The following is a 23,229-nucleotide window of genomic DNA, read 5'->3' as shown; positions in this document are numbered from 1 at the left end:
TCTAAAGTCTTTCCCTGGTGTTTTTCTTTTTTTGCTATTGTGGATGTTACATGAATCATTCCCCTGATTTTGCTTATATTTCTACATCAGTTCATAGATTTCTTCCCATTTCTCTGAATTCTTCATTTTTTATTACTACTGATGCTGCAGTGACTTTCTATTCAGATCCTCCATAAATATTTATTAAATGCTTTTTGAGAGCCTGGCTCTATGCTTAGTGCTGAGGAAAAGAATACTAAAAAGAAAGGCAGTCCCTGCCCTTGAGGAGCTTATTGTCCAATGGGGGAAGACTTCCCACAAAAGTGTCGGCCGAGGGGGAGGAGAAAGTATGAGTTGGGGGCTATTGAAGTTCAAAGAGTTTCCACCGGGTGCTTAATGGAGAGGAGGCTGTCCTGAGCTCTCTCTTTGCTTGGAGATTTTGGAAGGAGATAGCCACCGTTTTCCAGCCATTTCCTCTTGGGTGAGCACCCACTTTCCTTCTAGGTTTTTGCTAGATATTATTGCATATTGGAGACTTTTCTCTCTAATGGCTTTGACTTCCTTGGGATATATTGTGTAGTAGGTGTATATTACTGGATCAAAGCAGCTGTTGCTTATGAGACTCCCGGTAGAGGTGGATATGTGTCTGGCTTTTTGGTGACATTTTGAGGTTTTTGAGACGCTTCTCACGATGATCCTGTGAGGCAGTGAGGATTATCTCCATTTTACAGATGGGAAGACTGCACCTTAAAAAGGAGAGGTCTGAGGGAGAGTAAATGTCTGCCCTGGTTCTTGAGCCTTTGGATTCAAAAGCAGTGCTCTTTTGGGGGTTTAAGACTGCCCTCAGGAAGCTTGTGATCAAATTGGGGGAAATTCTAGAGCGTATTATTAAAGGGAGGATTTAGGAATTCTTGGGGAAGGAAGGGGGATCTTAAAAAACCAGCCTGGTAGTCCTCTGAAGGTAGGGGCTGCTTGATTTTTGTCTTTGTATCTTGAGTGCCTAATAGTGCTTGGATATATTAATTAATGCCTATTGATTTACTGATACAGAATAGGATATATTATCGATCAGTTTCATTTTTTTTTAACAAGGTTACTACTAGACTGGTAGATAAACACTGGTGCTGACTGGATTTCAATAAGGTATTTAACGAAATCTCTCTTGATATATCTGTGGACAAAATAAAAGATATAGAGTAGAAGATACTAAGTAAATTTCGATGGATTTGTGACTAGGGACTGGGCGCAAAAAATGGTGATTATTGTGTTGAAATTAGCTTAAGAGGGATATCTTTATTAGAATGGCACAGAGTTCTGTATTGGATACTTTTCCAGCCATCATTTTTTCAGTGACCTGGATCATGTTTATCAAATTTGGATGATGCAAAATTAGGAAAGATGGTGTATACTTTAGATAGGAATCCAAATATCTCAGCTGCTAAAGGGATGAATGTGTCTAATAGGATGAAATTTAAGAGGGACAAATATTTACGTTAAAACAAAATTAACTGAATAAGTTGGGGAATGTGTGGCTGGACAATTAATTGTTCATGAGGAAAAGATCTGGAAGTCCTAGTGGATTGAGAACTCATAATGTAGTAGCTCACGTGAGCTCAGGCTGCATTAATAGGAGAAAGTGTTTAGAATAAAGGTGAGAATCTGAACTACTATTTGTCTTTTTTTTTTTTTTTGTCTTGTGTTTCTATTTGTCTTTAAAGTTTGGTGTCCAGTTCTGGGCACCGTATTTTGAGAAGTCTCAGGATAACCAGGATGAATGACAGGCTTAGACATTGGCACACAGGACTATTTAAAGAAACAGAATTATTGTTGTTAGTCCTTCATTTTCAAAATACCCTTTCAAGTATTTGGAGGGCTGTCGTCATCATCATTGATGAAATTTATAAAACATTTTCAAGGTTTGCAGAGTGCTTTTCCTTTTTTCTTTTTTTCCCCCTCTTTTCTCTTTTGACCCTTCCAACAACTCTGAGATATAGAATATTTTTGTTGTTCTCGTTCAGTCATTTGAGTTGTGCCTGACTTTATGACTTTATTTGGGGTTTCTTTACAAAGACACTGAACTGATTTGCCATTAACTTCTCCAGCTCATTTTTGGGTTAAGTGATTTAGCTTTAGTCACACAGCTAGTAAGTGTTTGGGGCCAGATTTGAATTCAGATGAGGCTTCTGACTTCAGGCCTGGCATTCTGTCTATGTGCCGTTTATTACCTGCCTATTAGAAGTGTATATATATATGTATATATATATATATATATATATATATATATGTCTTTTTTTTTTTTTTTTAACAGAAGAAATTGAGGCTGAGAAAGTTAATTGCCTTGCCCAGGGTAAAAGCTAGTAAGTTTTGGAGACATTATGTGAATTTAGCCTCTTGTCATGTGCAGAAAGAATTAATTGTATTCAATTTTGTCCCAGAGGAGAGAATTAGGAGCCATAGTTGAAACTTAGGACAAGGAAGATTTTAATATAGTATGATACAGCTGGACTGGTTTTTATACCAAGGCTGAGCAATGCTTATGCTCCATGGGTATTCATCCAATGTTTAAAAAAAAGGGGGGGGGGTCCTCAGGCGGGACCTCAGCATATCAGGTAGGCTTTCTGGGAAGGATTTACTGGAATGTTTGGACAAGAGACTGAGAAGGCATTCATGAGGCCATAAGAGTCATTGAAATGTTTTTAAAAAAAAAGCTCCAGTGCTTATGAAGTAGTGAGTTCTCTGTCACTAGAAGTATTCAGGCAGAGAATGGCTGACCATTTTGGTGAGATGTTGAAGATGGGATTCTTGTTCAGGTTTAGGTCATATCAAGTAACCATTGAACGTTTTTCTGGCTGTGAATATTGAATTAAGATGAATCCTGAGGAACAATGAAAGGACATCCCTTGAAAATTTTCATAAAATCCAGGGAGCAGTAGTGCCACTGGGGGCCACATGGGCTAAGAAGTCATTTTATTATAGGCTAGAGGACTTAGTGAAGGCTTCCTGTGGGAAAGTGAATTTAAGATGTATATCTCATGAACACATTTTTTTTTTTTTTACATAGACAAGGTTCTTTTCCCATAGACCCTTACCTCTACTGAGAAGAGGGAAATTTTTTTTTATCAGATTTTCAGTTCCAAGATTGACCATTGCACTAAATCTATTTCCACTTCCTAGTACTGTTGTTTTATTTACATAATTGTTTGTAGTCACTGTAAATCTTGTTCTTCTAATTCTCCTGATTTCCTAATGTCAAAAATACATTTTTTGACCATCTCTATAAAATTCTTTCGTTTTCCCTTAAGAAGATGTGATAAGGATACTGCTTTTTTTTTTTTTTTTTTTTTTTTTTTTTTTTTTTCTTGAGGGGACTGGCTTTGGTCATCATAGATTTCTCCATCCAAAGGTGGTCTAGAGAATTGACAGTGGGGGGAAGGTAGGGGTTCCCAGCTCCCATGAGGGGACAAAGTACTGCCCACAGTGGGGAAGGAGGGAGAAAAGAAGGAAGGAGAGAAAGGAGCAAGGGAGGAAGGGAGGAAGGAAGGAAGGAAGGAAGGAAGGAAGGAAGGAAAGAAGGAAGGAAGGAAGAAAAGAAAAAAGGAAGGAAGGAAGGAAGGAAGAAAAGAAGGAAGGAAGGAAGGAAGGAAGGAAGAAAGAAAGAAAATGAGTATTTATTAAAGACCTTCTATGTGCCAGACACTGCACTGACGGCTTTGCAAATATGGTCTCATTTGATCCACACAACAACCTTGGGAGTTACAGTTATCTTTTTGGAGCTGAGAAAACTTAGACCTGCAGGCCGGAGGAGGCTTTGGGGGTGACCCCAGGCCCAGAACCATTTGAGTGGATTCTCTTACCGGCACTCCTTTTGTGGCCAGTGTGACTTGTGGCCCTCTTCCTACCATGAATGAGGCCCCATTGCTCTCTGGCACCTGCCACAAGCTCTAGGTTTCCCCAAGACTAGGCTATAAAAAGAATCTTGGTGGAAATCAGAAGACCTGGGTTCAAAGCCTAATCTTACTACAGATTCATGTGTGACATTGGGAGAGTCACTTAGTATTTTCAGTTTTCCCTTCTCTAAAAGAGACAGTTGGACCAGTCTCCAAAGTTCCTTCCAGCTCTTGTATTCTGTCCCCGGGCTTAAGGTCCAGTCCGGCACTGAGACGTTCTTATTTTTAAGGCGTGGGGTCATTAAGTATTTCTGTGTTAGGAACCCCCTCCCCTTTAGCAATTTCTGAATGCACAAAATAAAAGCACGATTTCAAAGGAGAACAATTCCACTGAAACAGGATGACCAGAATGTGGGTAAAAAGAAAAGTTCCCGCCGCTCTGGTTCGGAAGGCTGTCTCCCCGCGCGGGTTCCGAGCTCGGGGTGACTTCCCCTTGGACTGTTTGTTGGCCCTGGGGGAGCCTGCTCCTTAGTGGGGTCGGGGTCTGAAGGAGAGGGAATGAGCCCCATCCCTATGCAGTGAGTGTGCTCGGAGCAGGTGTCTCCCGGGGAGAGGGAAGGGTGTGTACTCCACATGTCCTTATTCCTCCGGACGTGTGTGCACACGCAGAGGTGTGTGCGGTGGAGAACTTGGGAGAGACGATTCTCTCTCGCGGATGGGGCCTAAAGGAGAGCCTTCCCTCCCCAGGCCGGGCCTTCCCTCCCCAGCCTGGGCCTTCCCCCCCCAGGCCCGGCCTTCCCCCAGGAGCGGTGGCAGGGGGGGACAAAGCCCCCGGCCTCTCCATCTGCCTCTGGCTGGCGGGCCGGTGTTTGTCCCTGGGGCCGGGGTGTGCCCATCTGTCTGGTTCCTGTGGGGGCAGGAGGGCCCAGGGGCCTCTCAGCAGGGGCTGGCTCCCCCGTCTGTCCCCTTCCCCAGGTTCCTGCTATTCCTGGCCGGGCTCCGGGCTCTCCTCCCAGCTGCAGCTGCTCGGCACAGACAGCTAGGGGCCTGGCGGGCTCCCCTCTGGCAGGGGCCCAGGTGAAACACTGCGCCGTGAGCAGAGCCCCCGCCTGCGGCCAGGCAGCCCGGCCTCCCTCCTCGCTCTTCCTCCGCCCCTTCCCTCCCCAGGCCCAGAGGAAAATACCAGACATAGTTGTGCAAAGGTGGCTGGGGGTGGGGGGCAGAAAGGAGGCCCAGCAGGGAGCAGAGCCCGCGGCGAGGACCCGTGCTGGGCGGGCCGGCCTGCTGGCCAAGAAATCCCCGCTCAGCCGCAGGGGCCTGGCCTTCCCCGGGGGACAGGCCCCACCTGAGAGGGAAGCCTCGGGGGGCCCAGCCACCGAGAACAATAGCACTCCTGAGCTCCAGGGTCCCGCGGCCCCCTCCCCGCCCTTCCCCCATCTTGGCCTGAAGAACTAAGCCCGCGGGCCTGTTCTCTCTGGACAAAGGACTGAGGACTGGACACCGGTGGGGGGTCCTCCCGTCCATTGGCCATCTCCCCTCTGCATTGAGCCAGAAGGGGCGGGCGGTTTGCTGTAGCAGGAGGGGGTCAGGTTAGGTACTGGGAAGAGCTTCTTGCGAGGAAGGGTTATTTAAGCCCTCAAATGGATTGGGGGAGGGGGTGGGTGGGTGAAGAATCCTCCTATTCTGGGAAGCTTTTGCAGGAAATGAGGCTCCCCTCTGTCCCAGGAGGGTCCCAGGGGCTGCCCGGGGCTGGGTTGGAGGAGGGAAGTAGGCCACCTTTCAAGCTGCCTTTGAGCGGTCCCTGCCTGAGGGAAAGGATGGAGGAAGGAGGGAGGAACCGGCTGAAGGCCCAGAATCTGGGAGAGGGGAGGAGGGGTCCCGAGCTCTCTGGGGAGCTGTGGAATGCCTAGGAGATTCTCCACCCCGAGCTAATTGTTAGGAACGTTCATTTCTGGAGTCGGATCCAGGCCGGCCAGTTACTTCTCAGTAGCATCATTAAATCTAGAAAAGAACCAAAGGAAATCCAAGTACAGTGAGGGGGAGAATCCTGGACCGAGCATGCTGGTTCTGTTCCTAACTACGTGGCTTACTGATCAGGATCACTTGCGCTTGCTTTGGGGGACCCCAGTTCTCTGTCAGGATGTTCTCCCAGGGACCTCCCAGCTCCGCCATCCCAGGGCCATGGGGCTTCTAGTAGTATTCTTGCAGGGATAACCACCCGGCTTCATGGTACCCTTTTAGCAAGAGGCGAATCTGTGGAGCAAATAGTGATGGTCGGTGGGTTGGAAGTGGGGACCTCTTTATAGTTCTCTCACCCATCTAATCTAGGACCCAGCATGTGTGTATGGGTCAGACAGACAGACAGAGGGAGAGGTCAGTAAGGCTTGGGGAAGGGCAACATTTAAAACAGGAATTAAGTGATAAACTTAAAGGGGCGTGTTTTGATATTTGTATTTCAATATATTTGGTTTCCTTTGTAATGTTATGCATTTTACTTTATGTATCTTAAAAGCATCATTCTGAGAAAGGGTCCTTGGGCTTCACTTGACTGCCTAGGAGGGTGGTCCGGGTTCACAGCCCAAACTTTGGCCCCTCTTTTCCCAGGACCCCCCTCCCAGGGCACACACACACACACTGATGCACATGTGTGAGGTATACACCAAGGTACAGAATTGATTTGAGCTGCAGGGTTAATGCACTGGGCAGCCCTCCTATGCATGACACACACAGTGTTCTACAAGGAGCGTTTCTGCTTTGTTGGACATCGGGGCTGAGCCTTGCTTGGGAGAACTGGGTGGAGGATTCCCTCACCAGGACAAATTGGTCTGGTCAGGGTCCTGGGCCCGGGGGAGCAGAAGCACGGCAGAGATTCTTGGACCAGCTTTGGGATAGTCCCTGGGATGGGCCCCAGGGGTTAGCATGTGCCAGGAGAAGGGAACAGAGTTGGCCCAGCCTCCCAGCAGAAGGGGCTGCTGTCCCCAGGCACCGGGTGGAGGTACCCACAAATGTTCTCCGGCACCTCAGCCAAGCCCCCTACTACGTGTGGGACATGGGAAAGAAAAGGGTTTCAGGCTAGGGCTCTCCAGGACCCCAGGGATGGAGAGGAGGAGCTGGGCCGGCTTCTTGGGGGAGGAGCAGAGACACCGCTGCCCCCAGATTTCACAGCAAAACACCAGTGAGGACTCAGAAAGGACCTGGGAAACTGGCTGGGACCCCCTGCTGACGGCTACAGGGCCTTAGCTAGCTGGATGCTCTGGAGCAGAGAGAGAGGCCTCTGAGGCCTTCTAGTCCAGCCCCAATCACTGTGCTGGTCTGGGACAGCTAAATGATCTGCCTCATAGGAGGCACTTCATCAATGCTTATTGATCGATGAATGACGGGTCCAGGGTCACGCTGACAGCAAGGAGCATGACTGGGATTTCCCTATACTCGGCCCCATTGCTAGTTACCAGGGAGGAAACCAGCTTGTCAGAGGTCATGTTATAAATTAGGAGCAAAAGAGAAATGGTTAGGAGGTCTGGATTAGGGGAGAGCCTGGGGCTGGATGCTGGGGGTTGGGGAGGGTTTAGGTAGAGTTACAATGATAACCAGAGGGGTTTCTGGATGGTAAGGGGCCCGCTGGGTCTTCCTGGTTTAGTTCTGTGTTCATTAAGTAGCCAAAAATTCCGGAGGGTAGTTTCAGAGCTTGGCACCCCTCTCTTTCAATACACCTTTAAAAGAACATAGAAAAATGGGCATTTGGGTTATACTCCTAGAGTGGGAAAATTCCTGGAGACCTTAAAATATTATCAGAGCAAGAAAGGACCTGAAAATCTACCATACAATGTCAGTGATAGAAGAGGATGATCTTAGAGCATAAAATAAATGTTTAAATTAAAAAATTTTTGTTTTAATTTTTTAAAAACTAGAATCTTAGAGTGACCTATCCTTTCCCCACCTTTTTGATTCTGATATTTCAATTAACAAGCATTTTTCTCTCCTATTACTACCTCCGATTTTAAAGGAAAAAGACATAACAAATAGACAGTCAAGTAAAGCAAATTCTCACAACATCTATGTCTCATTCTGAATTTTGACTCTTATCAGCTCCCTATCATGAAATAGGTAATAGATATTCATGAATCTTCTGGAATCTTGTTTAGTTGTTGCATTAATCAGTCAAGACTTTTAAATCCAACTATCTTTACAATGTTTTGTGTGTGTGTGTGTGTGTAAATTGTTTTCCTGGTTCTACTCTTAATTGCATAATTCTTCCCAGGTTTCTCTGAACCCGAGAATAATAATTCTATTACACTCATATCCTATAACTTCTTCAACAACTCTCCAAACGATGGATGTCCCCTTAGTGTCTTGTTCTTTGTCATTATAAAAAGAGCCATTATAAGTATTTCTGTAAACACGGGTCCTTTTCATCTTTCTTTGATCCCTTTAGGGTATTGGATTAATAGTGGTAGCAGTAGGTCAAAGAGTAAAGGTCACTTAAGTGACTTTTGGGGAATCGTTCCAAATTGCTTTTCAGAATGGCAGGACCGCTTCACGGCTTCACCAACAGCACATTAATGTGACTTCTCCTTCAGACCCTTCCCTTTTATTTTACAGATTGAGGAAACCCAGACACAAAGTGAGGAGGTCACAGAATTAATGAATTTGGGGGCTGAGGCTAGGGGATACTGCCTTGGACCTTCATCTCCTATCCCAGTAGCTTCCTCTGGTTGTCAGGGAAGGATGTCTGCCATTGCTCAGTCACCACTAGCCTGGAGTGCATCCTTCCTTCTAGATGAAATGTCACCTTTACAGATAAAGAAATTTGAGCCAGGGCTGGAATACTACCATTACTAACAAAACACAACACTTTGAGGATCTGCGATTGTCATTTGTGTGTGTGCTTTCTGCACCAGAGCAAATGTGACCTCTCTGTGATTTCCTCTGGATGGTCTTTAGGATTATATTTATATTTATGTATAGATGTAATTTCCTCATCCTTATGATGAACCCTCTGGGAATGTAACTGGGGGGAGTTTTTCTCACTTGGTAGCTCTTGCTAGAAGCCAGAACTCAGGGTCACCACCCCAAGATGAGCCAGGACTCTTGGGGGACCAGAATTGTAATTTCATTGGGATAGAGATGTTCCAGTGAAGAAACTCCCTCTACCAGGGCAGATCAGCACCTGTTCAGAGCTTGTCTTAGGCCGGACAAGGGGGCCAAGTAGTGATTTACCCAGTCACACAACCAGCATTAGTTAGCAGGTGGAATTTGAACCCTGCTTCGGGAAATGGAGACCCAGTCTCAGTTTTTCTATATGCTTTTATTTTATTTTATTTTTTTATTTAATAGCCTTTTATTTACAGGATATATGCATGGGTAACTTCACAGCATTGACAATTGCCAAACCTTTTGTTCCAATTTTTCACCTCTTACCCCCCCCACCCCCTCCCCCAGATGGCAGGATGGCCAGTAGATGTTAAATATAAATTAGATACACAATAATATACGCTTTTATTAAAATCGTACTGAGGGCAAGGTACTGTGGTGCCTGAGGAAATAAAGATAAAAAATGCAATAAATAGCTCCCAACTTCAAGAAGTTTACTTTCTACTTGGGTAGGTTGGGCATAAAACATAAACAGGTAAGCAAATCCAAATTAGTTGGAGGGAGATTAGGAATCCGTGTAGGCCCGAGGACCTAGGGATTCTAAATTCTGGTGACCGCCCTCCCTGCCCATCCCCAGAGGGACCGGGGCTGCCCGGTACTGTGGGGAGACATGATTTCATGCATTCTCCGTGTATTCTGTTGGGAGAGGAGTGCATGAAGGACAGCTTCTTCCTCTTCTAGATTAGGACCTGAGATGCAGAGTGTTTGTTTATTAGGGCCCACCCGGTAAGGCCGGAGCCAGGCTGGCCCTGACTCATGGAAGACTTTCCCCGCTGGCTCTGGGGGCTAGAGGAGGGAGCCCAGTTCTTTCCCTTCCCTTCTCTCCCTCCCTTCCCCTCTTCCTGCCCTGCGGGCCCTGTCTTGGGCTGGTCCAGCCTAGTGGGGTGGAGTCCTTGGCTGAGCTTGGGCCTCTGAGCCCAGAGTGGGGCTTGGAGTCGGTTCCCAGGAATGCTGGGCTGTGGGGCCTTCTGGTTTGGCAGAAGCTCCCCTCCCCTCCTGTCCCTTCTGGCCCTACCCACATGGCCTCCCCATTACCTCCCAGGCTTGGCCCTGCAGCCCGGGGTGTGCGGGGAGGAGCAGAAGGGGGGGGGGCTGGCCCTGCCCACCGGCCTGCTCTCCCCCCTTTCCTCTAGTAGGCCTGGGGACTAGTGCTACGCCCCTTTCCATACATATCCCTCTACAGACACACACTGGTTCGCTTATACCCACACACAGGCAGAGGGAGGACAGAGAGGTCCGGGGCCAGGAAGTCAGCGGCACTGTGTGTGTGTGTGTGGGGCTCGCCGTCTGTCCAGCTGGGGAGCTGAGAACTGGCCGCCCCCTCCCCCGAGCCTGACTTTCCTTATGTGAAAAGGGAGATAGAGCTGGGTGACCTAAGATCCCTTCTTTTCTTCCTCCCAGCTCTATTTATTCGGTTTCCTTTTATACTCCCCGGAGTTTCTGCAGATGAGATGCTGTGTGTGAGAGCACTTTGAGATCTTTCACCCACAAACGTCAGGAGGAACCCTGCCTCCCAGCCTGCCTCTGGGGTCGGGGGCTCAGTGTCCCGGTCTCTGGAGGGGGGATCATAGCGGCACCTGGGCGCGGAAAGCGCTCGCCAGCCTTAGGGGGCTCCTGGTGAATGCCGGAGCAGAAACGCCGGAGGTGGTGGAGGGCAGAGGGTGGGAAAGCCGGAGGCGGAGGGAAGCGGAGAGTGGGGGCCGGGAAGGGTCTCCGAGCCCACTGAAGGAGGGGAGGGGGCGGCAGGTGTGATGTGGGGACCCGCTACTGGGGGTGATCCTCTGCAGGCTAAGGTTACATCGGCCACATGCAAACGGTACGCCAATGTGCGCAGGATTGACATCTGTTCTCTTGGAGTGAGCGGGTCCCGGCCGCCGCTGTAAAAAAGACCGAAAGAGCCCAACCTCGGCTACCTGGTCCGCGGGGCAGCCGTGCTGCAGCTGGGGAAAGGCCTGCCCGGACAGACAATGGTCCCCATTGTCCCGGGGACTGAGAGGCTTGGGGGGAGGTGGTCAGGGACGCGCCGCGTGGGGGGCCGTTTACCTAGCCCTGCGGGGTCCCCCCGGCCCTCCCTCCCCATTCATGCCTCCCCCTCCGGAGGGGTCGCCGCGCGGAACAATGGGAGGTCCGGGTCTCTGCCCCCCTCCCGCTCCCCCCAAAGGCTGCCCTCTGCCTTTCTCCCCCTGCCCCCGGTGGCGCGCGTCCGCTCCAGCCCCCTTTTGTGAAGCCCCCACTTCCTCCCTCTCCCCATCTCTCTAATTAGTTCCTTTTGCAGCTGGTGAGGGAGGCTCTGAGGGGGAGGGGTGGGTGTGGTGGATTCCGACCACCTCCAGCGCCTGAGAGCCTGCCTGCCGCCCCTGGCAGGGCCCCCGCTGGAGGGGAGATGAAAGCCCCCTCTGTCTGGGAACGGCTTGTCTGCCCCCTCCCCGGCAGAGCTGGGAAAGCGCTCTCGGGCCGAGCTGCTCCTCCATCCCCCGCGCTCCTCTCCGGGACCCCCGGCCTGAGGGCAGGGGCAGGAGCTGGGAGTGAGGAAACCGGGGCTCAAATCCCGCTTCGCCGGAGGGAAAAAGCAAGCCCGCAAACCTTGGTGACCTGCTGCTGCTCCAGCTTTCATTGTGCACCCGGGAAAGTGCGAGGGGAGAGGGGTCTTCTCCCGGGCCCGCCCCGGGACCCGAGCCCAGCGGTTCCGAGCTCGGAATCTCGGGCTCTCGGTGGGCCCTCTCTGGCTCACCCGGCCTCGGGCAAATGCCGGCCCGCTTCGCGCATCTGCCTGATGCGGAGAACAATCCCTGCTCTATCTGGGTCTCTGGAGGATGTGGATGTGAAAACTTTGGAAAGAATAAATCCTAGGGAGGTCTTACTGGCTCCGGGCCTACCTCCTCTGCACACAGACACACACACACACACTGGGCCTCCCCTCCCAGCCGGGCTGCAGGGAGCCCAGGGCCCAGAACTGGCTGCCGCTGGTTGGGGTGGGGTGGGGGAAGCTGCTGCCAAGGTCGTGGCTGCAGGGGGAGAGGTGGGGTCACTTCCTGCCTACCTGGGGGAGCGGGCGGGAGGGAGGGGGAGCCCGCTGCCAGCTAGGGCCCAGGGAGGCTTCTTCCGGCTCCCAGGACTAGGAGGAGGAGGAGGGCCCCAAGGGCTGGGTAGGGCTAGCCTCCTGCTCCCAGCTTAATGAACCCCTTTGGCCTCTGCTTCTCTGGCTTGCCGGGAGTTACAGGAAGTTGGGGGTTGGGAGAAAGGACTGTGTCCTTGTAAACCAGAGAGTGGGGGACATCTGGGGACAGTGGGGGGTTGCCAGTAGCTTTGTGCTGAGAGGGTTGCCAGGAGGGACTTTCTGAAGGGCAAGAGTTCTTGAAGGATGTCCCTCTGGGGATCACTGGCTTGCATTACTTGGGGGTGAAAGGGAAAGGGCCAGGTTCCTAGGGGAATGCCGTGTGTTCTCAGGGTTATTGAGAGATGTTGCTCTGGGAGGGGGTGGGAAAGGGTGCTTCCTGGGGACTAGTTCCTAGGAAATGTTCCTTTCCAAGATTTCTAGAGGGGATTACTACTGTGTTATTGTGTGTGGGTTAATCCTAGAGATAATAATCTGGAGTGAAGAATACTGGAGGTGTTATTAATTGGAACTGTTATTGGTTGGGAATTTGAATCTATACCCCCTCCCCCCAAGGAAAATTTTGCAAAGCCTTCTCAAAGGGCCTAGAAATGTCCTGGTCTTCATTAGAGCTCATGGTGGGGGCCCTCTGACCTGGGACCCACTGGGGTGGTTAGATTAAGGTTGTGGCTGGAGGCCAATGGAGAGAGCAGTAGGGGGTGGGAGGTGGGGGCACCAACCTTCCCAGGCCTTCCTGGCTCCTGAATTCTTAATAAGCATAAATATTTACTTCCTTCCTCCTCCTTCCAGGCTCCCTGCCTGCCCAGCCTGGGCCCCCAGCATTCAGGGGGAGCTGCTGGGAGGTCCAGAGCCCAGGGCTAAAAATAAACAGGTGGAGGGACAGCTGGCCAGAGCGGGGAAGGGGCAGGACCCCACCCTGCCTCTCCCAGGGCCCTGGAGATGTCCTGTGCTTGACCCGGGAGCTCTGCCCAGGGTCTGGAAGAGATCTGGGCCCCAGCTGGTGTGTGTGGGTGGGGGGCGTCCATCCCTTCGAACCACCTTCCTGCCTACCTCAGTATCCCCATTTTTAGATCCAAGCTTAGAAGGTACCACAGTGGCAAAGTCAGTCTCTATCACTCATAAGTAAAATTGTTATTATTATTTTTCTTAATGGGGACTTTAACTTGAGGCTTCCTGGTCCTGAATTTGGTCCTCTCCAAAATAAAGGGGAAACAGGATGGAATTAGTGGAAAATACCAACTAGGTCGTGTCCAGCTCTTTGTGACTCTGTCTGGGGGTTTTTTGGCAGATACTGGAGCCGTTTGCCCTTTCCTTCTCCAGCTGGTTTTACAGATGAGGAAACTGAGGCAATCGGGGTAAAGCGACTCTCCCAGGGTCTCACAGCTAGTTCTAGTCTGAGACCAGATTTAAATGTGGGAAGATTAGTCTTTCGGACTCCAGACCCCTGCCTGTGCACTGTGGCACCCCTAGCTGTGTAGCCCCGGGCAATTCATTTGAAATGGGTTCCCCAACCCTAGATGGCTGCGGCTTTTTTCCTGGCTCACCGGCCCTAAAGCCTGAAATCCCCATCACATTGTGGCTTCTCCTTGGTTCAGTCAGGAGAGGATCCCCTGGGAATACCCAGTGCTTACGATCCTGGGGCACGGGCCCGGCCCTGACTCCTGCACCCACTGTCGCGGGTCCGATCCGGACGGTGCCTGGGGTGGGGGGCTTCCAGGGACAGGAGCGGCCGCCCCTGAGACCGCAGCACACACCAGGCTTCCGCTGGGGCCAAGGTCTCTCTGCTCAGGCCCTCTCCCCGGGACGAGGGCCAGTCTCCAGCTGCCCTCTGCTGGCAGGACGCGGGAACCCGCTTCTCCTCAGCATCTCCTGCTGGGGCCCAGCCGCGTGTATCCTGTTCCCCGCCGCTGCCTCTGGCCCCTGTGGGACGCTCCCCGGCCCGCGGGACTTTTCTTCAGTCTGGCGGACTTTGCTGTTGGAGGGATGGGCTGCGGTTTGGGGTCTGGCTCTGGTCCTGATGATCTGTCTGGTTTTGGGCAAATCCCGTACTTTTCTCCCTGCCCTGCCTCCTTCAGGATGGTGGGGGTGGGGGTCTCGGGGGCTGTGATATCCTGATGGTGAGCGTCCCTGACGGGCAGGGCTGTCTGGCTGCCCCTTCTCAGCTCTCTGCAAGCCCTGGGGGGAAAGGGGGGTTTCCGGGTCCTCACTGAAGCCTTGAGTTCCAGCATGTGTACCTTGACATACAGTTCACCTGCTTGAAGGGGGGACAGGGTAGATAACTGTGTGGTTGCAGAGGGCCTCGGGGACCCTTTCACTGACCTGGCCAAGGTTCCCTCCCTCTGCCTCATCTTGCTGGTTGCTAAGTAACTGCCCAGCTCAGGTGCTGCTTTGGGAAGATGGATGGACATCCCAGGCCTCCCCCCTGCAGCAGGTGGCCAGTCATAAATGAATGTAGCTACCCCTTCCCCTGCCCACCAGGTTTTACACACAAATTCTCTGGGCTGAAAGACAGCTTAGAGACCATCCAGTCCAACACCCCCATTGTACAGATGGGAAGACTGAGGCTTAGAACGAGAAAGTCATTTGCTCATGATTACACAATTTAAGTTTTAGAGCTGGGACTCCAATCCAGTGCTTGTTCTAAGATGATTGAATGGACAGACAAGTCATTGAGGATTAGAACTGTATAAAGTTTGCTTCAAAAATGTCCTGATTGGGTTCTGACTGAATGGATTCAGTTCCATGTCCTTGTGGTTTTGTTTTTTCCCTAAGAGACTTGGGTTGGGCTTTATGGCCCAATAAGAAATAATTTGGATTTGGGCACTGCCTGTGTTTAGTTCCTGGATGGCTGATGGTGGGAGCTGAGCCAGTACGACCGAACTCCCTTCGGTGGGATAAAGACTGAATTTTTTTCTCTTTCATAGGTTTGCACTGAACTGTCTATTTTCTCACCCAGGTCCCTTGCTTCTCGTGTCTGAAGTTCCCTCCCATCCTTTTCTTCTTTTCTCCCCATTCTTCTCGTTTTCTGTTTTGAGTCAACCTGTTCCTCAGCTAATCTGTTAGCATTTTATGCTCTGAGACCCATTCTAATTTATGTGTACATGTCTTATCCTTCCCTATAATTTTTAGATTATGGAGGCAGATCTGTATTATTTTTGCATCTCCCTCTTGTTTAGTAAATACGTAACGAAAAGGATGATGGTAACTTAGCTTCCCTGGGGAACAAACCTGAACCCCCGCCTCCCTAGTAACCTCCTTCACCCCATGCTGGGAAGGGTGGCCAGGGGAGCATGTCGCTGCCCAGAGGAGGTGAGAGTTCTGATTTGCTGCCGGCTTCCCTCCACAGGTTCCTGCCCACCCCCACCCATCCCCTCCCTCCTCCCAGGGAGCCTCTCCATTGCCTCCACACCAGCCCCTGGCTGTTACCATGCACTCTTTGGACGAGCCGCTGGACCTGAAGCTGAGCATCACCAAGCTTCGAGCGGCGAGAGAGAAGCAGGAGTGGGCTCTGGGTGGTGTCCGCCACCGGGCTCTGCACCGGGAGCTAGGCTTGGTAGATGATGGTCCTGCCCCTGCTTCTCCGGGATCCCCCCCTTCAGGTATTGTACCCCAGGGGGCAGAGGGAAGGGATAGCCTCTTAGGCAGCTCCTGGGTCTCCACTGTGGCCTAGGGCCGTGAGCCCAGAGATAGTAAGGGCAGTCACCCAGCCCGGGCAGGGATCCCCAGAGGGGTTAGGAATGATGCTGTTGTTGAGACTCTGACTGCAATAGAAAACCTGGAAGCAGCAGTCAACTGTAGGAGGAAATCCGGAATGCACACAGCTCTAAAGTTGAAAAGAAACTTAAAGTCTGAGCTGGGAGAGAGCCCCTCAGGCGCTGAGGTCGGGAAGTGATTTGTCCAGGATCACACAAGTCCTCGGCAGATCTGTGAGCCGGGATCTCTGGCAAAGCTCGCTCACCAGGCTTTTCTTCAGATGCCTGATCTTGAGGAAGCGGGGTGAATGACGGCAGAACCAGAGTCTCTGAGTCTGAAGCATTCCTGACAAGTAGTAAAGTTATCTGGTCTTTGCTTGGAGACTTTCACTGATGGTGAACTCACCCCTTCCCCAGAAACTCCACATCCACTCCTGGGCATTTCTGATCAAGGCAGATAGGAATGTCCAGTCCTGAGTGGGCTCCCTTCCCCACACACCCATTCTTGAAACTGGGCACTCTGATCAGTGAGGCGGTCTCTGGGAATCGTTTCCGTGGTCACTCTGAGGCAGGAGAGAGAGAATGTCTGGGGAGGGCTCTGAGAGAGAAGGGCACTGACTCTTCACTCTCTTCCCCCTTCTTTCTAGCCTTGGGCCACCCTGACTTCTTCCCCTCCCACTCAGGATTCTTGCTGAACCCCAAGTTCCCCGAGAAGGGGGATGGCCGCTTCTCAGCAGCACCGCTTGTGGATCTAAGCCTGTCACCCCCGTCAGGACTGGACTCTCCCAGCGGCAGCACCTCCCTGTCTCCTGAGCGCCAGGGCAATGGGGACCTGCCACCAACTCCTGCTGCCCATGTGAGTTTGAAAACTCCTGGGAAATGAGATGGCGGAGGAGGGAGAGGGGGGGGGGAATGAGCTGATCTTGGGTAGGGATGATCCTGGGGCAAAGGCAGAGGCCTAATGAGGGAATGGAAGGCAGAAAGAGGTCATGGTGGAGGGGATTCCCTGACCCTACGCATCAGGAGCCACCGCCAAACTCTGCCTTCCTCCTCAGGACTTCCAGTCGCTTCGTTACATCGATGGAGTTCCTAGTTCCTTCCAGTTCTTCTTGCCCCTGAGCTCAGGAGGTGCGCTGCATCTGCCCTCCTCTTCCTTCCTTACCCCACCGAAGGAGAAGTGCCTCTCTCCAGATGTGCCCCTGCAAAAGCAACTTGTCTGTCGCTGGGCCAAGGTGAGGATGGGTGGGTGTCTGTGGGGCAGAGGGGAGCCTGCTGAATCCCAGGGGGTCTTACGGCTCCTCCCCTTCTCTCCCTGCAGTGTAACCAGCTCTTTGACCTGCTGCAAGACCTGGTGGACCACGTCAATGACTTCCACGTCAAACCTGAGAAGGAGGCTGGCTACTGCTGCCACTGGGAGGGCTGTGCCCGCCATGGCCGGGGCTTCAACGCTAGGTGTGTGTGTGGGGGGGGACAGGGAGGAAGCGAGGTGATTCCGGGGTGGGTATGTTCTCGCGGGACCTGGCCGGACTTGGTCTGTGGGGACCCTCAGTAAGGGAACAGATTGTCTCTAGGCATTGGGAAGTGGCTGAAGGAAGGGCCTGGGCAGGGCCCTGACTTGGGACCAGCCTTCTGGGGCTCAACTACTCTGGCCTTGGCTCACCTGGGACTTTTCCTTTCTCGGTCTGAAGGTACAAGATGCTGATTCACATACGGACGCATACTAATGAGAAGCCACATCGCTGTCCCACCTGCAACAAAAGCTTTTCTCGCCTAGAGAACCTTAAGATTCACAACCGATCACACACAGGTGGGCCTGGGAATGGTGCAAATGAGAGAAAGGGGAAAGTGGGGCTGGAGGAGGGAGTAAATCAGGGGCAGGGAAGACTCCCTTATTTCACTCAAGCATGAGAAGGGGCAGGGAGGATGAGGAAAGTAGAGTTCACTTAAAGATAAATCGTTATGGACAATGCACAATACCGAACATTAGGGAGAATATAATGATAAATGAGATACTATAACCTCACTGTACTGACCATTATAAATCAGAAACAAAACAAGACAATATGATAATTATGAGACAGGCACAAGGTATTCTGGGTGTTCACAGGAGGGAAGGATCAACTCAAACTTCAGAGGGAAGATTTCAAAGAGTAGGTAGCACCTGAGCTGGAACCTTGAATGACAGTCTAAGATTTCATATCTCTTTGTGTCTATGTCTGTGTAAATGAGGTTATAATCCAAGTGAGCAAAAGTCTAGTGGGAAGGTCAGCATTTGTCTGAGGAAATTATAATCTCCTCGTATACATGAGGTCAGTAAATTAGAAATTAGAAAATTAAAAAAGCAGGATCATATTAGAGCTAGAAGATAATTTAGAGATTATCCAGTTTCATTCCCTCATTCTATAGATGAGAAAAGAGCTCTGGAGAGAAAATGACTTTCTCAAAGTTCACCAATCAGTGTGCATTTATAGAGCACCAACTGTACACAAAATCAAAAAGAAATTGCTCCTTGCCCCCAGCGAGCATACCCTTTAACCGGTGAGATGACATGCATGGATACAGATCAGACCAGAGCCCTTGGTGAGGGTGAGAGCCCAGCCAGCAGTCGTGGGCCCTGAGGGGAAGGTGCTGCTGCTGAGCGCCATCCCCAATAAGGGATTCCCTAAAAAGTGGAGGTTGGGAAGAGGCAGAGATAGAAGGCCCAGATATGAAGGGTGGAGCGGTAGAAAGGCCACCTTGACCAGACCAGAGCCTGTAGGTAGGGGAGTAATGTAAGAATTACAACAGAAGCTAGTTGCACAACAAGATTCAAATGCAGGATTCCTTGCCTGCCCCAAGGGTGGAGTCCAGTCTGTAGAGTGCTTGCAAAGCCCAGCTAAGGAATTAGGCAATGGAGTTGGAATGGTTTTGGGGTGTGTGTGTGTGTGTGTGTGTCCAAAGCTGTACATTAGGAAGACACAGGGGCAAGTCAGTGAACCCCCACTGCTCACTTCTTTGCTGCTGTCCTTCTTTCCCCCAGGGGAGAAACCGTACATCTGCCCTTACGAGGGCTGCAACAAGCGTTACTCCAATTCAAGTGACCGCTTCAAGCACACACGCACCCACTACGTGGACAAGCCCTACTACTGCAAGATGCCCGGCTGCCACAAACGCTACACCGACCCCAGCTCCCTGCGCAAACACATTAAGGCCCATGGCCACTTCGTCTCCCACGAGCAGCAAGAGCTGCTCAAGCTTCGACCTCCTCCCAAGCCACAGCTTCCCACCCCAGACAGCCCCTACGTCAGCGGGGCGCAGATCATCATCCCCAACCCTGCTGCGCTCTTTGGGGGCCCTGGCCTCCCTGGCCTGCCTGCCTCCCTGCCCCTGCCCTTGGCGCCCGCCCCCCTCGATCTCAGTACCCTGGCCTGCGGTGGGGGCAGTGGTGTAGGACCTGGTCTTCCAGGCCCTGTCCTCCCCCTCAACTTGGCCAAGAACCCGCTGCTGCCCTCGCCCTTTGGGGCCGGTGGCCTGAGCTTGCCTGTTGTTTCTCTCCTTGCGGGCTCTGCAGGGGGCAAGGCTGAGGGTGAAAAGGGGCGAGGGGTGATGGGTGCCAAGGCTCTGGGCACCGAAAGCCGCAAGATTCCCGGGGAGAGGACTGAGGGTGGCCGAGCTCGGTCTGGCCCAGATGGACTTTCCCTGCTGCCAGGCACTGTGCTGGACCTATCCACAGGTGTGAACTCGGCAGCTAGTCCTGAGGCCCTGCCTCCCGGCTGGGTGGTCATCCCACCAGGCTCTGTGTTACTCAAACCGGCTGTGGTGAACTGATGTTCTGGGGCCAGCCACGGCCAGGGAGAGGGAAAAGGACTGGACAGAGACTCCTCCCCTCTTCCAGTCATGACGAACGGAAATTCTTCTGAGAAATAGCAATAATGTCCTCCCTCAGGGCTTGGCCACCCCTGGTCCGGTCCCAGTGAGGTGGGCAGGAGGTAACCAGGACACATGGGAAAGAGGCCTTGGCCTGGGGCTGGCTTCATGTTTGTGTGTAGAGATAGAACCCATGTGGACAAAAAACAGGTCACTCCAGGGTCTCTTCCCCTCCATGGCCTCTGGAACAAGGGCATGGAAGGAGAAAGGTAAATCCCATCAGATTAAAAAAAAAAAAAATGAATTTTTGACCCATAGGAGTGAGCGCCTTGGATCCTATTGACCTCTCTCCCAATCCAGCTCCTCTACCTTCAGCAAAGGGTCTGGTCCCAATTCTTTTTAGAAAGGGAACGCCGCTGTCCAGTCCCTTTTCCCATGCTGCACCAAATCTACTCTGCTCTCCTAGGTTTCCCTTTTGGAATGCTGCTCCTCAGTCTGGCTTGGTCTTCAGGTCTTCCCTCCTATGTTTATCTGGTGCCAAATGACCACTGTCACAAGGCTCCATTCCTTTCTCCTTCCAGCCAGATACACTGCCTTCATATCCTGACGGTGAGGGAGTTGGGTCAAATAGTCTTCCACTCTCAGCGGTGGAAGCCTCATCCCTGATGTTTTCACCCTGTGGCTGCTGTGAGAATCCCAATGGCTCCCCACAAACCTCTCCTTCCTCTTCAGTTGGCCCCTACCCAGCTTTGGGAAACCACAGACCCCTCTCCTATTTTTTCAGAGGGAGAGCTAGACAGATGCAGACCTTGACAGTGGCCATGGAGAGAACAGGTCCTTTCCCTTGCCTCCCTCTCCCTTCCTGCTAATTGACAAGGTATCTCCCACCCTGTGGGAGGGCTGCTGCCCCTAGCTGTTATCTTTGTGCTGAGGAAGAGGACCAAGGCAGGCCTGTCTCCCTTCTGCCCATAAAAGCTGTGCACCCAACTCAAACACCAGGCAGATCCTTTTTTTCCTGGCTGAACAGAAAACTTGAGACTCTAGACTAGAGCTAAGGAGAGCTCACAGGGCCGGGGCATTCCCATGGCAGGTAGATGGCAAATAGGGAGAAGGCAGGCCCTGGAAATTCCTGAATTTGCCTCTCCTAAACCCCTTTTCTTTTGAGGTTAAATTAAGAATTTGCCTACAGTCCCTCATGGTCATCCCCCTGATGTTCTCAGAATTCAGGACAGGAATATAGGCACCTGATCCACACTGAGGTGGCTTTCAAACCAGCCACGGTGTTCAGCTGCCAAGTTGCCTAGTTCCCTGCTGTTAACCTTTTGTGCAGTACCTCTGCTTAGGGAAAAGGATGGTTGCTGTGCTGCCACTAGGATTCTGTTGCTTTCCTTTGGTCATCTATTTCCTGGGACACCCCCTGAGCCCACAGGCTTAGAGCTGGGATGTCAAGGAGAGGAGAATTCAGTTCCAACCCAGTACAGCCTTTGCCGGAGCAAGCATAAGAGTGCAAAGGCATTGTCTGAACACTAGCTGGGAATTCTGGCTGCGTTCTCACATTACAGAATCACCAAACAGAAGACAGCAGGAAGGTTGTTAGAATCGAGAACCAGCAAAGAGACAGGGCAGGAGCTAGGTAGCACATTCTAGAGGCAGCCAGAAAAGTGGGGTATGTGTATGGTATATTCTGGGACCAGAAGGAAAGTGGAGATGTCACCTGAAGGGGCCATGCCTGCATTTACTGAGGTGGAATAGGGCTAGCCTGCTAGAACAGGTTTCCCCAAGATAACTGTGGTTTGAGGCAGCTGCTTGAAACTTTGAATTCTGGGGGCTGTGGTCTCAAATAAGCTTGCATGGGAAGAGTTTTACTCTCTGTGATCCTGAGGAACTTGAGTGGCAAAGCGCAGCACATGAAGAATTTGGGGCTGCACTTTAGGAAACCTATGTTTTAGCTCCACTGTTTCCACTAATGGGTCAGCCCAAGCAATTTCTTTTCTCCCTCTCCCTAGCCCCATGCCACTCCAAATCCCTCGGCCTTGTAAAACTTGGGAGATGTACAGCCAGAGAAAAAGGGACATTGCATGTGTTATTGTAAACCCTCCCCCCAAAGGCTGGGGAGCCTCTTGTTTGCTCCCCCCAGTGTGCTACCCTCCTATTTGATGATGGCTGGAATTGCCTGACCTGCACCATAAGTACTGTAAGCTCACCTAGACCCTACAGAGCCAGAGAAGCCTGGCCTGTACTGCAGGCACGAATAAGCTAAAGAAATCCCTTAGATGAGGTGACACCTCAGCAGGATGGCGGAGGTCCTGGGTGAGGGTCCACTCCTATAGCTACTTTTCCCGTTCTTATCTGCCGGTCCCCCCTCCCTCTGTCAGCTGTGAGACAGTATGGCGGCTCTCCCAGGAGAACTCAGTATTGGCTTGCTCCCCCTCCAGGGGGCCCTTTACCTCTTGCCTCTCAGGAGGTAACCTGGTGTCATAGAAAGAGCACTGGACTGGGAGTCAGGAGATCCATGTACAAGTCCCTGCTCTGCCACTGACTTAGTATGTTTTGTTCTGTAAGCTTGCTATGATGGTAAGCAAGCCGCTTCTTTTGTATGGGCCTGTTTGCTCATCTGTGAGATGAGGGGGCTGGACTACGAATCCCTCAAGTCCCTTCCAGTTCTGACCTTGTTAGATTCTACCTGCCTCTTCTCAACCAGGTGGCTCAGCGCTACCACCTCCCCGACTGCCCTTCTCTTCAGAAGGGTCACTCTGTCCTGGCCCTCACCTCTGCTGGGCTTTCAATCCCAGGCTGTGATTAGGTTACAGCAGCTGGGGTTTCCCACTGAATAGAGGACCCAAGTATGGAAGGAGGGAGCTGGTCTCCCTCTTTCTGTCCTCTACCAGAAACTAGACACTCCACCCTTATCCCACCTATCTATGGGCCCCAGGCCTTAAATAACTGGCTGGCTCAGTGCTAGGGCCCCCAGTCACCCCTAGAATGGGCCATGTGCCCTTCCTGACTAGCAGGAGTGACCATCAAGGGTTGGGGGGTGGGGATGGTTTGAGATTCAAGCCCATGGAGAATAGCAACATGGCACTCAAAGAGTTAACATTAGCTCAGCATGTGATTTGGTGATAGACTAGGCTTTAAAGGGCCGGTGTACTTTTTTTGTTGTCATTGTTGGTTTGTTGTTGCACATTCCAAGATATCAGTATTTTAACAGTTTCTAAGTGCCTTTCTATTGTAGCTTATGTTTTTCCTCCTCTTGGCTCCATTGCTGTTAGCATAGAGTTTAAAAAAAAAAAGAGAGATAAGCTAATGACTATAACAATATATTCCTCCATGTGAGAGGAAGTTTATAAAGAAACAATAAAAGTGAGTTGCAAAGATGGCCTGCATGTACTGAAGTGTGCTGGGAAATGGGGTCCACAATCAGACCAAATGACACATGTTCTTCCCCACTTAGGCCCACAAAACTAGCCGCCTTAGAGACACTAGCCACCATCTCTGCCATTCACCAAGATCCACCTCATCCATAGGATCCAATCTAGCTGGGTCTCAATTCTCACCACAC

General features: G+C 51.3%; 1 protein-coding gene across 2 annotated transcripts in view; it reads left to right on the top strand.

Annotated features, from left to right (window-relative positions):
* GLIS2 (GLIS family zinc finger 2) overlaps window positions 1-23,046 on the top strand; it is a 43,130-nt gene extending 20,084 nt beyond the window's left edge. The window contains exons 2-7 of one of the 2 annotated variants that reach the window (XM_031945605.1): window positions 15,479-15,731; window positions 16,508-16,680; window positions 16,880-17,056; window positions 17,143-17,276; window positions 17,513-17,631; window positions 18,844-23,046. In XM_031945605.1, coding sequence (XP_031801465.1) covers window positions 15,560-15,731; window positions 16,508-16,680; window positions 16,880-17,056; window positions 17,143-17,276; window positions 17,513-17,631; window positions 18,844-19,631 — 1,563 coding nt within the window. In that variant the 5' untranslated portion in view covers window positions 15,479-15,559 and the 3' untranslated portion in view covers window positions 19,632-23,046. Of the gene's footprint in view, window positions 1-15,478; window positions 15,732-16,471; window positions 16,681-16,879; window positions 17,057-17,142; window positions 17,277-17,512; window positions 17,632-18,843 lie in introns of both variants that reach the window. The other variant, XM_031945604.1, reaches the window with a different exon arrangement.
* The last annotated feature ends 183 nt before the right edge of the window (window positions 23,047-23,229 follow it).

This window comes from Sarcophilus harrisii, chromosome 1 (genome assembly GCF_902635505.1).
Source record: "Sarcophilus harrisii chromosome 1, mSarHar1.11, whole genome shotgun sequence".
In the NCBI taxonomy this organism is placed as follows: Eukaryota; Metazoa; Chordata; class Mammalia; order Dasyuromorphia; family Dasyuridae; genus Sarcophilus; species Sarcophilus harrisii.
The sequence above is the reverse complement of the archived record's forward strand: the minus strand, read 5'-3'. Positions and strand labels throughout refer to the sequence as shown.